The following is a 15384-nucleotide window of genomic DNA, read 5'->3' on the forward strand; positions in this document are numbered from 1 at the left end:
TCACCTGCAGTGCCTCTCCTGAGCTCGTGATCACATCAATTGGACTCTAGGCAACTGGAAAACAGTGGTCTGGTCAGATGAGTCCCAATTTCAGTTGAAAGAGCTGATGGTAGTGTTTGAGTGTGTTGTAGACCTTACGAAATCGTGGACCCAGGTTGTCGACAAGACACTGTGCAGGCTGCTTGTGGCTCCATAATGGTATGGACTATGTTTACATGGAATAGACTGGGTCCTCTAGTCCAACTGAACTCACCTCTGACCAGAAATGGTTATGGTTGTCTACTTGGAGACCATTTTAAGTCATTTATGTACTTCATGTTCCCAAACAATGATGGAATTTTTATGGATGACAGTGAACCATACCACTAGGCCACAGTTGGTTTGAAGAACATTGTGGAACAAATAGATCGAATGATTTGGCCACCCAGATCACCCAATATGAATCCATCGGAGATTTATGGGACAAATTGAGAGGTCAGTTTGTGCTCAGAATCCTGCACTGATAACAATTCCGCAATTATGGACAACAATAAAGGCAGCATGGCTCAGTATTTCTGCAGGAGGTGTCAAATGACTTGTTGATTCCATTCGATGTCGAGTTGCTCTACTACACCAGGCAAAAGGTGGTCTAACACAACATTAGGAGGTATCTCTCAATTTTGTCGCCTTAGTATACAATTTTTATATAAAGACTTGTTATAATTTTTATATAAAAGGGTTTTTGCTCTTCTGTCTTTTCAATATTTCTTCATTTTTCCGGATTTTTTTTTCTTCATTTGAGATTACACTTACTGTTGACCTTCTATTGATCTTCTTTCAGGAAAGTCAGCCATAACTGCATGTCAGGGGAGACTTACCAGATGGGGTGAGAAGGAAAGACTGATTGTTGGGGACTGCCAACAAGAAGTCTTTCCTTCTCATCCCGTCTGGTAAGTCTCCCCTGATCCGCTGTTCTGGGTGACTTTCCCGAAATCTACACCTTTTCCTAGACCTCTTCACTCCATTTCCTTCAACCCTCTTCCTTCCCCTTCAATCCTTCTGCCTGTGTTTTCTGCCACCAGTTGGTGAGTATATTTTAAGTTTGTCCAGTTCAGTTATTAGCCTAGAGCTTAGGCTATACCAATCAGCCCTTCGGCATAGCCAGTTTTCCTCCAGTCACGTGTGTTGGCTTTGTCAACTCACAATGAAACTATAACACTGGAATATGAAACAATGTACCAAGAAATCATGGCATATTCTGAGAAATACACAGAGCATAAAATAAATACAAAAACCAGTAACTAACCTTTTAATCCATAACAGCAAGATCAGTAATCATTGGTCTTGTGCTCTCCATGTTTAGAACAAAAGTAACCGATTCGTATTTCTAGATTCAGCATGTATCACTGGCTAGTGTATACTATTTCCCAATTGGCACTGATCAGTGGAAACAAATTGTCAACAGTGGCACACAGCAGAAACCACCAACACTGAAAATTGACTGTAGCCGTTAGTCCGATAGCTGCTGATGCCTAGCTTCCCCCGCCCCCCCCCCCCCCCCCCCCCACACACACACACACACTCAGTGCCTTCTTTGTGGTGAATAGTGGTTGATATTAAACATTAAAATTGTTATTTGTAGGACAGATGTACTTGGATGTTGATCTTGAGTTACCATTTTGCACAATTAAACAATGGAAAATACAGGCTGGAATATCAACAATATAAGGAAAAGGTTATATTGCTACCCACTGTAAAGACGACACATTGAGTTGCAGACAGGCACAACAAAAAGACAGTTACATACATAGCTTTTGACCAAAGCCTTCTTAAGAAAAGGAAACACACACACCCGTTTATTCACACAAATAAGCAGACCTCACACTCACATAACCACCATCTCCAGCAGCTCAGACCAGAATGCAGCTGTCGAATCAAACGAAAACAGCTATCATAGGGTGCATCCTCTCCAAGGGTTCACCACTCTTTGACAAGTCTGTGCTTAGCTACCATGGGGCTCCAGCCTTTGCAGCAACGCCTATTCCCTTTCCATGCTGCATGTCTCTCCTCCTCCTATTCTTTTTCTCCTCCTTTGGGGAATGTGTGTGAGATATTTTTAGGAATGTATTCTGAAGTTTTAGTAGCCTGACAGAACAGTCCCTCAACTGTTTTTTCTTTCTTTCTTCATTCTCCATATCCTAACCTTTCTCTGCTTCGGCATTTTACGTTCCTCTTTGTTTCTTCCTGCTTTCAGTGTACTCCTGAAGGATGATGGTTGGGCCGTGCATTTGACTTGTAACTAGTGACCAGGTATCATGTAATATCTGACCTCCAATTGGAAGGAGTGCGCCATCAGAGACACTGGCAGTCATGGGGGATTTTCTTGCAATGAGCCAAACACCATGTCAGTCTATGTCTACTAAACATAAACAGAATGAAGCTAAAGATTCAAAGGCTCCCCCAGCTGCGACTCTCCCAGCCTCACCTCGGTTCCTTGTGGTATCACATACTGAAGGCGGCCAGTGCTTTACAATGGTTAATTCGTTTATTACTCAGAAAAGTGTTGATGCAATTGGAGGCCCTGTGATATCCTGCTCTTGTTTACAATCGCAATAGAGATCATGCAGCCGCATCCTGAGAATGCCCCGTGTATCTCAATGAGTGGTCCGTCCAGGAGATCTGGGTGAAGGAAAATGTACGTTACTCTGTCGCTTGTTAGTTGTTGGCTAGTTGAAAGCCCTGCATTTTACCATTTGGCACTCACAGTGCTGTTCTTACTATGCCTCACTCCATGAAGGTCATGGCCACGCAGACTTGCAACCTCATATTCAGCACTGCAGTTGTAAAATTGCCGAGTATCACAGTAACACCCCGTCTCCTTCCAGCTGTGCAACAAGGCGCCAAATCTTCGCAAACACAGTGAAATCAGCTTCTACACAACTGGCAGGCGAGAAAGGGCAAGAGGAATACTACTGCAAAGACTTTGTATGTCCCTCCAGCCAAAAAATGTCTGAGTCTTCATCTTCCAACCACAAAGGCTCTTAGAATTCAAACAAAAGCAAAAGGTCTTCTCCTTCCTCTGTGACAGAGTCGCCGCATGTTACATTCATCAGCCACCTTCCATTTTTCCGGTGCAGATCGCCTACCGTTTTTCTGCCATGGAATCTGCAGGCTGACCCAGTGAGAATGCCAACACCTCTGTAGATCTCATTGAACAGGATCTTCCAGCCTTGTAGCACTGAGACTTCGAAGGTTGGCACTCTGCAGCTGCCAAGGTGACAACTCTTCATTTTTTCCCTCCTCCCTTTATCCTATTATGACTCCTCTAAGGGAGTGTTCATGGCTCTGGATTGAACAAGGAGGAATTACGGCTGCCCAAGGAATCACAGTGTCCACATATTCTCTGCCTCCAAGAAACAATAGTGTGTCCTTGCGACCGCTTTGACCTCTCAGATTTCCTTCTGGTCCACTTTGACCATCCTCTCTGGAGATCTCATTCCATCTCATGGGTGATTGGTGCTGCTCATCCGGCATGTCAGTCATAGCCAAACAATCTCACTGAACACTCAGCTGCAAGCTGTTGCAGCCCACATTATCCTTCTTCACTTGACCTTTTCTCTTTACAATGTATACATCCCTGCATCATTCAGTGTCATCAGGGCAGTCTTCCTGCAGCTAATTGATCACTCCCTCACCCCTTTATGCTGCTCTGTGACTTTAATGCAGGTCATTCCCTGTGGGGTTCTTTCAGAACCCTTCAGAGAGGTGCCATCTTGGTTGGCCTTCTCAATCAATTCAACCTTGTCTGTATTAATACTGGAGAGCCCACTTTCTTTTCAGATGCCATGCACACCTACTCCCATTTGGACCTCTCATTCTGCACTGCCCAGCTTGCCCGTCTTCTCGAGTGGTCCGTTCTCTCTGACACAAACTTGAGCAACCATTTCCTGTGCTATCCATTTGCTGATTTCTACCCCACCTACGTGTAAACCCAATTGGCAGCTTTCTAAGACTGACTGGAGGCTTTATTCCTCCTTGGCGACCTTTGACAAATGGCATTTCCACAGTTATGATGACCCGGTAGTGTACCTCAGGAATGTTATTTTTACCACTGCAGAAGGTTACATACGTCACACTTCATCTTTACTGTGCCGTGTCCCAGTCTCATGATGGACTGAAGTGTGCCATGATGCGATTCATGCATAGAGACATGGTCTCTACATTTTTAACCATCATCCTACAATGGTGAACTTAATTGTTATAAACAGTTGTGTGTGCAGTGTTGTTGCATTCTTCGTGATAGCTAAAAAGCTAGTTGGATTTCCTGTACTAGTGTTTTCAACAGTTCCACTCCCTCTTCCATCATGTAGGGCAGCCAATGTGGATTTTGAGCATGCCGTTCTACAGTTGACCATCTCGTCACTTTGTCAACCCACGTCTGGAATGTTTCTCTGCAGAAATACCAGACTATGGCCGTGTTTTTTGGTGTGGAGAAAGCCTACAGTTCCTGCTGGAGGACTGGTATCCTCCATACGCTATACACATGGAGCTTCCAAGGCTTTTTAAAAGACTGAGTTTTCAAGATACGTGTGGGTTCTGCCTTGTCGGGCATCTTCATCCAGGAGAATGGGGAGTTTCAAGGCTCCATCCGGAGTGTTGTCCCCTTTGCTATAACCATTAACCCTATTATGGCCTGTCTCCCACTGGACATCTCTGGCTTCCTTTTCTTCAGCGACTTCACGACTGCAGTTCTCCATGGACTTGTCTCCTTGAGCAGTGTCTTCAGTAGTCTCAATTGTCTTACTCGTGTTGCATTGACAGTGGCTTTCATGTTTCCACTGACAAAACTGTTTGTATGAATTTCTGCCAGTGCAATGGGTTTCTTCCACCATCTTTACACATTGGGCCTGTTGCTCTTCTGTTTGCTGAAACTACAAAATTCCTAGGGCTCTTGGTTGATAGAAAACATTCTTGGTCCTCTCGTGTGTTACCTGGCTGCACACTGTATCCAGTCCCTCAATGTTCTACGTGCCCTCAGTGGTACCTCCTGGGGAGCAGATCGGACCACCCTCCTCCATTTGTACTGATTCCTTGTCTGTTCAAAACTAGACTAGGAATTGTTTTGTTTATCCATCTGCACATCCGTCCATCCTATGTTTTCTTAATACAGTCCATCATCATGGAATTCATTTGGCCACTAGTGCTCTTTGTACTAGCCCGGTTGAGAGTCTCTATGCAGATGCTGCAAAACTAATGTTGTCATACCGAAGTGATGTTCTCGTCAGCAGGTACACATGCCATTTGTCTGTCAAGCCTAGCCACCCATCCGATGCCTCCTTTTTTGTTGACTGACTTGACCACCAATATGGGGCATGTCCCCTCTTCTGTATTACCTCCTGGAGTTTGCTTTCAGCTCCCATTGCAGGAGCTTAATTTCATGCTACCTGCCCATTCCCGATGGATGTGAACCCTTCACCATGTCGGCTTTGTGCGGCGGCCTGTATTCATCTGGGACTTCATTCACTTCCAGAAGAAACTACTTTGGATTCAATCTATTGCAGTAAGTTTCTAGACCTTTGTACACAATTTAATGTCAGCATCTTCTTGTACACTGATAGCTCCAAGACTGACAGTGGCGTTGGGTGTGCCTTCATCATTGGTATTGACGCTTTATGGTATCAGCTTCCATTACACTGCTCAGTATTTACAGTGGAGCTCTTCACCCTATATCAAGCCATGCAATACATCTGGTGATACAGGCTTTTAAATTGTGTCATTTACTTCAACTCTCTGAGTGCCCTTCAGAGCCTGTGTGTGCTGTATATAGTCCATCTCTTAGTGCGATGGGTCCAAGAAAGCTTCCATTTGCTGGCTGTTGAGGGAGCCACTGTGATGTTCTTGTGGGTTTCTGGCCACATCAGTGTGTTGGGACATGAGGCTGCTGATGTTGCTGCCAAGGCTGCAATCCTTGTACCTCAGTCTGCTAGCTTTTTCATGCCTTCAGATGATCTGCTTGTTGCTGTCTGTCTGCAGGTGTTGTTGCTTTGGCATCCCCACTGGTCTTCTCTTCATGGTAACAAGCTCCGAGAAATTAAACCTCTCCCAGTGGCTTGGCACACCTGATCTTGGCCCTCTCGCTGCGAGGTGATCATTTTAGCTAAGTTGCATATTGGGCATTGTCATTTTAGCCTTTGCCACTTAACAAGTGGTGATCCCCCACCACTTCGTGCTCACTGTTGGCAATCTTTGACAGTTCACCATTTCCTGACTGAATGCCCTTTTTGTAACCATTTACGTTCTCATATATGTGTGCTGTCTGAATTATCAGTAGACAATGTGCAGGCTGTCAACCGTGTTTTACTTTTTATCCAGCATAGCGATATGGCAAACGACATTTAATTTTTGGTTTGGGACCTCCACTGTCCTGCAGTGTATTTTGTGGACCTTTATACATGAGGAAGTTCTTGTTCTTAGCTCACTTTCTTTTGATGGATTGGGCTTAATGCATAGTCACTTTTAAATTCTTGTACTTCTTGATGTCCTAAGGTTATAACAATGGCACTTAGTTGTTTTTGTTCCCTAAAACAAACAAACAAGTAGGAGATTGGGTGTGGGTGGGAGGAGAGAAGAGCGCTGTCTGGTGGAGTGTGTGGGGACTAGATGGAGGCACGACAAGACTGCCCCAGGTGGAGTGTCGGGGGAATGTGGGGCAGAGACTTGGGGAGGGGAAAATGGGCATGTGATAAGCAGAGGAGCAGGGAAGGGGCAAGACAGGCAGGTGCTTTGGCAGAGGGCAACATACAATGAGGGCGACAGGATGTGAATAGTCCTCAATCTCAACACCTTCTCTCCCATCCACTTCACTTAGTCCTCCTAAAACCAGCATGTCACCTTCCTGGATGTTGATCTTCTCCTCTCTGATGGCTCCATCCACACATCTGTCCACATAATACTCGCCAATGACCAGAAGTACCCGCATTTTGACAGCTGTCATCCCTTCCACAACAAACAATCCCTCTTATACAGCCTGGCCTCAGGAGACAGTATATGTACAGTGACAAAAACTTCCTTGCTCAGTAATGCTAAAGGACTCACCAAGGTCCTAACAGACAGGGTACTATAGCGTAGATGTACCCCCAGACCTAGTCTGCAGACACTCTCTCCTCCTAACACCCCAAAGAACCAGCTACAAAAGAGTGCTCCCTTCATCGCCCAATACCACTGCAGACTGGAACAACTGAGCCACATCCTGCTTGAGGCCATTGTTTACACATCATTGTGCCCTGAAATGAGGAATGTTCTACCGAAGATCCTTCCCACCCTCCTAAAGTGGTATTCTGCCACCCACCAAATAGCATCCTAGCCCATCCCAGTGCCACCCCAAATCCTAGTCCTAAGCACTTGTAGAAGATCCAGGTGCAAGACCTGCCCAATCCACTCACTCAGCATTTCCTATTCCAGTCCTGCCACTGGCTTATCCTACCCCATCAGAGGCAGGGCCACTTGTGAAAACAGCCATATCATATACTAGCTCTGCTGCAAACATTACACAGTTTTTTATTTTGGTATGACAACCAACCAGCTGTCCACTAGCATTAGTGGCCACTGCCAAACTTTGCCCAAAAGCGAAGTAAACCACCCTGTTGCACAACATGCAACTGAACATAACATGCTAGATTTCTGCTTCACTAGCCGAGCCATCTTGATTCTCCTCTATGTCACCAGCTTTTCTGAACTGTGCAGATGGGAGTTATCCTTAGAACAGATTATCCGCTCCCAAGATTGACCCTGCCTCAGCCTACGGTAAACTACTATCCCCAGACCCACCACCCAACAGTTTATGTCCCTACTATTCTGTCACCTCCTCACTATCCATCGTATGCCACCCTCTGGCAACACACTTGCCCGAATTTCCTCTTCTCTGCTCACCAATTTTTCCATCGCCGGTTGCCCCCCACCCCCTCTTTCTTCCCCACCGTTGGCAACGCAGTGCTTGAGGCAGTATTTTCATGCTGCCATCTAGACACTGTACACATGACACCAGACAGCTCTCTTCTCTCTCCCCAACTGTACCCTGTTGTCCCTTCCCCTCCACCTTTAGATTACTGATTTTGCTTCTTAACAGTTGTGTTCTGTCTTGAGCTGCCTGAGGTGTGTGTGTGTGTGTGGGGGGGGGGGGGGGGGGGTTCCTGTTCTGAAGAAGGCTTTGTTCAAAAGCTAAGTGTGTAACAGTCTTTTCTTTGTGCCTGTCTGCAACTCAACATGTCATCTTTATGGGGAGTAGCAGTGATTTTTTTTTCCCTTACATTTTGTGTAATTGATTATTTTGACAGTTCAGAGAGCTGAAAGTGTTTTTTGTAATAACTGATTGTATTTCAACCTGAGAAACTAACAGTGGTGAAACTACACTACTGGCCATTAAAATTGCTACACCAAGGAGAATTGAAGATGATAAATGGGTATTCATTGGACAAATATATTATACTAGAACTGACATGTGATTACATTTTCACGCAATTTGGGTCCATAGATCCTGAGAAATCACTACCCAGAATAACCACCTCTGGCCATAATAATGGCCTTGATACACCTGGGCTTTTAGTCACAGAGTTTGAATGGTGTGTACAGGTACAGCTGCCCATGCAGCTTCAACACGATACCACACTTCATCAAGAGTAGTGACTGGTGTATTGTGACGAGCCAGTTGCTCGGCCACCATTGCCCTGACGTTTACAGTTGATGAAAGATCTGAAGAATGTGCTGGCCAAGGCAGCAGTAGAACATTTTCTGTATCCAGAAAGGCCCGTACAGGACCTGCAACATGTGGTCATGCAATTATCATGCTGAAATGTAGGGTTTCGCAGGGATCGAATGAAGGGTAGAGCCACGGGTCGTAACACATCTGAAATGTAATGTCCACTGTTCATACCATGACGCCGGGTGATACACCAGTATGGCAATGACGAGTACACGCTTCCAATGTGCGTTCACCGCGATGTCACCAAACACGGATGCGACCATCATGTTGCTGTAAACAGAACCTGGATGCATCCGAAAAAATGACGTTTTGCCATTTGTGCACCCAGGCTCGTTGTTGAGTACACCATCGCAGGCACTCCTGTCTGTGATGCAGCGCAAGGGTAACCGCAGCCATGGTCTCCGAGTTGATAGTCCGTGCTGCTGCAAACGTCGTCGAACTGTTCCTGCAGATGGTTGTTGTCTTGCAAACGTCCCTATCTATTGACTCAGGGATTGAGATGTGGCTGCACGATCCATTACAGCCATGTGGATAAAATGCCTGTCATCTCGACTGCTAGTGATACGAGGCTGTTGTGATCCAGCACGGCGTTCCGTATTACCCTCCTGAACACACAGAGTCCATATTCTGTTTAAAGTAACTGGATCTCGACCAACGCAATAGGCTAAAATTCGACCTTTATCAAAGTTGGCAATGTGATGGTATGCATTTCTCCTCCTTACACGAGGCATCACGACGACGTTTCCCCAGGCAACGCCGGTCAACTGCTGTTTGTGTATGAGAAATCAGTTGGAAACTTTCCTCATGTCGGCACGTTGTAGGTGTCGCCACCAGTGCCAACCTTGTGTGTATGTTCTGAATAGCTAATCATTTGCATATCACAGTATCTTCTTGCTGTCAGTTAAATTTTGCGTCTTTAGCTCATTATCTTCATGGTGTAGGAATTTTAATGGTCAGTAGTGTACATTCTGGTTATAATAATGAAACAGATTCATCCATTTGCTTCTGTGTGATAGCCTTGCTTCTTACTCAGTTTGAGTTCTTGCAAAAGCATTTATACAATCCATTAGCAAAAACAACAAATTATCACAATCTTTTTTTTTCCAAATTTGATTTCATGTAATATGAGAATGGTGCATGGTATAGCCTTGAAATTTTAATAGTATGAAGGGTATAAAAAGTTGTGACTATGTTCCACATATTTTCTTCAAATTACTATTAGTTCCAGTAATATAAGTTTATAACACATATGTCCTAAAGGAGAAATTTTTTGAATTTTTTTAGTCAAACACAGTCACCTCTTTCCACGTCCACTGGGTGAGATTGTTGCCCAGTTTGATGTACAAGAATTACACGTGAGTCTCACAGGAGGCCTGTGGCGGCACCAACTTTGGGGATATCCTGTGCGTGATGCGGCACCAGGTGCTGAAGTTTGGGCATGGTTTAAGCCGACCAACAAGGAGTAAGTAATGCTGGTCATTGTTTATTAATTATGCTTTGTAAAGCATCTGTAATAGATTAATGTTCAGTAGTAGAATCAATAGCTACGGCTGATCTCCAAGGAAACCACACTCCTGCTATCTTAGAGTAGCAAAAGAATTGATTTTAACTTTAAATGAAATCAAGGACATAAATCATCTGAATATTTCCTTCTTTGCATTCAGTCAACTGATGTTAAAAACAGTGAGACATTGGTTTAGTATTTGGGAGAATGTTAATTCAAATCCCCATCTTGCCATCCATACTTGGGTTTTCCGTCATTTCTCTAAATCATTTAAGAATAATGCTTGGGGGGGGGGGGGGGTCCTTTCAGAGGGCACTATTGATTTCCTGTCCTTTCCGAATCTGAGCTTGTGCTCAGTCTTTAATGACCTTGCCATGGACTGGACATTAAACCTTAACTTCCTTCCTTCCCTCCTTCACTCACTCACTACCAACCAACTACAGGGACCTTCTTTTGCAGTCTGACGACGAGCTGTGTTCATTTTGTTCTGCATGTCCATATGGGTCTGAGGGATAATCGGGTTGCCACCGGTGCCTTCATCTTGGCCTTCAAGGGTGACCCATTGCCCGAGAAGGTCAAGGTGATGGTCTACCACTGTGATGTCAAGCCATATATCCCTTCCCCGATGCGGTGCTCTAAGTGCTGAGGTTCGGCCATATGTTGTCACGCTGTATTTCCAGTGTCACATGTCGAGATTGTGGACACCCTTTGCATCCCAATACTCCATATGTCCTGCCACCCATCTGTGCCAACTGTGGAGGGCATCTTTCACCTTGCTCACCAGACTGCAGGATTTTACAGCAAGAAAGGAAAATCATGGCATATAAGACCTTGGATCAACTGGCCTAAACTGATGCTTAGAGGAAATGTGAGTGCCTTCATCCTGTGGCTATGACCACCTCTTATGCCACTGCTATGATAACAGTTGTAACCCCACCAGTTCCACGAATTCCAGTTGGCTCTCCGAGCCAGAAGACTACCCTTGAACCTTTGATGGTGGGGACACTTCCCTCCCTGTTGCTCCCGCTTCACCTACCTCGGGATCACTCCCCCCCCCCAGCCATCGGGGATACCAGTCCCCACTTCTCCGCCTTCTTCAGCTACCGAGCGAGGTGGCGCAGTGGTTAGACACTGGACTCGCATTCGGGAGGACGACGGTTCAATCCCACGTCTGGCCATCCTGATTTAGGTTTTCTGTGATTTCCCTAAATCGCTTGAGGCAAATGCCGGGATGGTTCCTTTAAAAGGGCATGGCCGACTTCCTTCCCCATCGTTCCCTAATCCGACGAGACCGATGACCTCGCTGTGTGGTCTCCTTCCCCAAACAACCCAACCCATCTTCTTCAGCTCCTCTCACCAGGAAGGGGTCCCTTGGGTCACTCCCTTCCCAGGTTTCTGCTAGTGGGAAAGATGACACCCGCAAGCAGCTGGTCCTAGGGCTTCGCGGTTATCCTCAGTCCTGGAGACTGAATCACAAAAGCCGTCCAAGCCAGAGAAACCCAAGGAGCAGTGAGAGAAACCCAAAAAGAAGACCCCCAAGACCAAAGGGAATTCTGGTGGCTCCCACACAACCGTTATCTACAAGTTCTGTGTCTGAGGATGGGGTGGAGATTGTGGCATCACTGAGGACCTAGATCTTGCTGGACCCTCAGACACTATAGGTACTGACTGCTCAGGAAATAAGTTGGATGCGGCAGGTGACCCTGAGGCGTAAACTGCCTCATTGAATGTTCCATGTCTTCCCAGCCTCACGATCACATTATTCTTCCGTGGAAATGCAGCAGTTTTTCCACCACCTGGTTGAGCTGCAGCAATTGTTAAGCTTTACACCTGCTTTCTGCGTTGCCCTCCAGGAAATCTGGTTCCCGGCATTGTGGACCCCTGCCCTTCTCAACTACAGGGGTTATTAACAAGAACTGTAGCGAATATAATAGAGAGTCAGCTGAATTTGGTATGTAGTAAGCCTGTGCCCCTTCAAACCCCTCTTGAAGTTGTGGCTGTCAGGATACATATGACGCAGGAAATAACTGTCTGCAACATATATCTTCCTCCAGATATTGCAGTACAACTGAACACATTGACTGCACTGATTGCTCAACTCCCTGAACCTTCCCTACTTTTGGGAGATTTTAACGCTCATAACCCCTTGTGGGGTGGCACCGTGACCGTGCTTACTGGTCAAGGCAGATATGTCTAAACTTTACTGTCTCAGTTCGGCCTCAGCGTCTTAAATACTGGGGCCGTCGCACATTTCAGTGTGGCTCATGGTAGTTACTCAGCCATTGATTTATCACTTTGCAGCCCAGGACTTCTCCCATATATCCACTGGAGGGCACATGTGTGGCAGTGACCACTTCCCCACCTTCCTGTCATGCTCCTGGCATCATGCCCATGGACACCTACCAAGAAGGGCTTTCAACAAGGCAGACTGGGAAACCTTCACCTCTGTTGTCACCGTTGAATCTCCCCCGCATGGTGCCATCAATGTTGTTGTTGAGCAGGTAACAACAACAATCATATCTCCAGTGGAAAATGCACTCCCTCGTTCTTTGGAGTGCCCCTGCCAAAAGTCGGTACTTTGGTGGTTGCCGGAAGTCGCTGAGGCAAATAAAGATCATTGGTGAGCTCTACAGTGACATAAGCGGCACTCTTCCCTAGAGCATCTAATAGCCTTTAAAAGGCTTCGTGTCCGCATTCACCAACTTATCAAAAGGCGGAAACAGGAGTGTTGGGAGAGGTATGTCTCGACCATTGGGTGCCATACGTCATCTTCCCAAGTTTGGATGAAGATCAGACGTGTTTTTGGGTACCAGACCCCAACAGGTGCCTGTTGCGTTACCATCGATGGCGTGTTTTCTAGCGACGCAAACATGATTGCCGAGGACTTTGCTGAGCACTACGCTTAAGGCTCTGCATTGGAGAATTACCCCCCAGCCTTTCGCATTCATCCGGAACCAGAATTTTACCTTAATGACAATCCACTCACTGTAGTGGAGACATATCGATTCTTAGTACTAGTTTTTGATGCCCGATTGACTTGGCTTCCTCACCTTTGACAGCTTAAGCGGAAGTGCTGGCAGCACCTCAATGCCCTCCGCTGCCTGAGCAACACTAACTGGGGTGCAAATCACTCTACACTGCTGCAGCTCTACAGAGCCCTCATTCAATACCGCCTTGACTATGGGAGTGTGGTGTTTGGTTCGTCGGCGCCTTCACCGTTGCGTTTACTCAACCCAGCACACCACTGTGGCATTCAACTAGCGACGGGAGCTTTTAGGACAAGTCCAGTGACCAACATCCTGGTGGAGGCTGGGGTCCCTCCATTGAAGGTTAAGCATGCACAACTGCTGGCCAATTACGTGGAACACGTTCGTAGTTCCCCTGAGCATCCGAATTACCGTCTCCTTCTCCCACTCATGCCGGTTTATCTCCCACATCAGCGGCCCAGGTCAGGGCTTACAATTGCAGTTCAGGTCCGATCCCTTCTATCCAAACTGGAGTCCTTGCCTATTCTACCTAATTTTGGGGTCCATTCACATACATCTCCATTGTGTACACCCAGGCCGTGACTTCGCCTGGACCTATTACATGGCCCTAAGGACTCAGTTAATGCCGCACTCTCCGCTGCCACTTCTTGTCGATTCTTGACATGTACCGAGGACATGAAGCAGTTTACACCGACGGCTCGATGGCTGATGGTCATGTCGGCTTTGCGTATGTCCGTGGAGGACATATGGAACAGCATTCCTTGCTTGATGGCTGCAGTGTTTTCACTGCAGAGCTCTTGGCCATATCTCGTGTTCTTGAGCACATCCATTCATGCCATGGGGAGTAGTTACTTCTGTGTACTGACTCCTTGAGTAGCCTACAAGCTGTTGACCAGTGCTACTCTTGTCATCTTTTGGTAGTGACCATCCAGGAGTCCATCTATGCCCTGGAATGGTCTAATCGTTCAGTGGTCTTTGTCTGGACCCCAGGTAATGTCGAAATCCCAGGCAATGAACTTGCCTACAGACTGGCCAAACAGGCTACACGTAAACTGCTTATGGAGATCGGCTTCTCTTAACCTGGCCTGTGCTCTGTCTTATGCCACAGTGTTTTTCAGCTTTGGGAGACAGAATGGCATAACAGTACGCACAACGAACTGTGTGTCATTAAGAGGTTACGAATGTGTGTAAGTCTTAACATGCGGGCCTCTCATGGGGAATCAGTTGTCCTCTGCCGGCTCCACATTGGTCATATGTGGCTAACGCAAGGTTACCTTCTCCATCGTGAGGACCCACCTCAGTGTCACTGTGGCTTAAAAATGATGGTCATCCATCTCTTGCTGGACTGTCCATTTTTAGTCACTCTGCAGCAGTCTTTTAACTTACCCAGCACCCTACCTTAGGTGTGGGGGCAACAATTCCTCAACAGCAGCTTTAGTTTTATGTTTTATTTGTGAGGGTGGATTTTATCATTTGATCTAAGTTTTTGCGTCTGTCCCTTGTCCCTAGAGCTTTTAGGGTGATGGTTTTAATGTGTTGCAGAGGTGCTGGCTTCTCCTTTATATTCTCGTCGTCGGCCAGCCCCTGTAATCTGCTTTCTTGTTTACTCTCTTCTAACTGTTTCTTGTGTTTCTTTGTTGTTTTCTTGTCCTCTTTTGCTCCTTTTAGTGTTTGTTACTTTCCTTCATTCTTGTGGTTTTTCCTTTCTTTCCGTTTTGTGTTGCACGTCTCGTTTGCATGTCCCCCGTGTAGCGCTGTTTTATTCGGAACAAGGGACTGATGACCAAGCAGTTTGCTCCCTTCCCCCTGCTTTTAAACCAAGCAGCCAACCACCAACAACTTGATCCACTTGGAGTCTGCCATCCAATCGGCCTTGCCGTTTTTTTCGACATGACGAAAGACTTTGATACCACTTGGCAACACTGCAATCGTGCTACTGTGCATGAGTGGGGCCTCCGGGCTCGCTTCTGATTTTTATATGGAACTTATTGTTGCTCCACACTTTCAGACTTCGATTCGTGCTTCCCACGGTTCGCCCTATATCCAAGAGATGGTGTTACGCAGAGCACTGTCCTGAGCTTTACCCACTCTTTTAATTGCTGTTAATGGTCTCCCACTATCATTGGGGTCCTCAGTATCTCCCATCCTATAAGCTG

General features: G+C 46.2%; 1 protein-coding gene across 1 annotated transcript in view; it reads left to right on the top strand.

Moving 5' to 3' along the window:
- Window positions 1-15384, top strand: part of LOC126335299 (GPI transamidase component PIG-T) — a 119688-nt gene that overhangs the window by 5091 nt on the left and 99213 nt on the right. Inside the window, exon 2 of the mRNA XM_049998404.1 lies at window positions 10022-10199. Coding sequence (XP_049854361.1) covers window positions 10022-10199 — 178 coding nt within the window. The remainder of the gene's footprint in view (window positions 1-10021; window positions 10200-15384) is intronic.

This window comes from Schistocerca gregaria, chromosome 2, assembly GCF_023897955.1.
Source record: "Schistocerca gregaria isolate iqSchGreg1 chromosome 2, iqSchGreg1.2, whole genome shotgun sequence".
Lineage (NCBI taxonomy): Eukaryota > Metazoa > Arthropoda > Insecta > Orthoptera > Acrididae > Schistocerca > Schistocerca gregaria.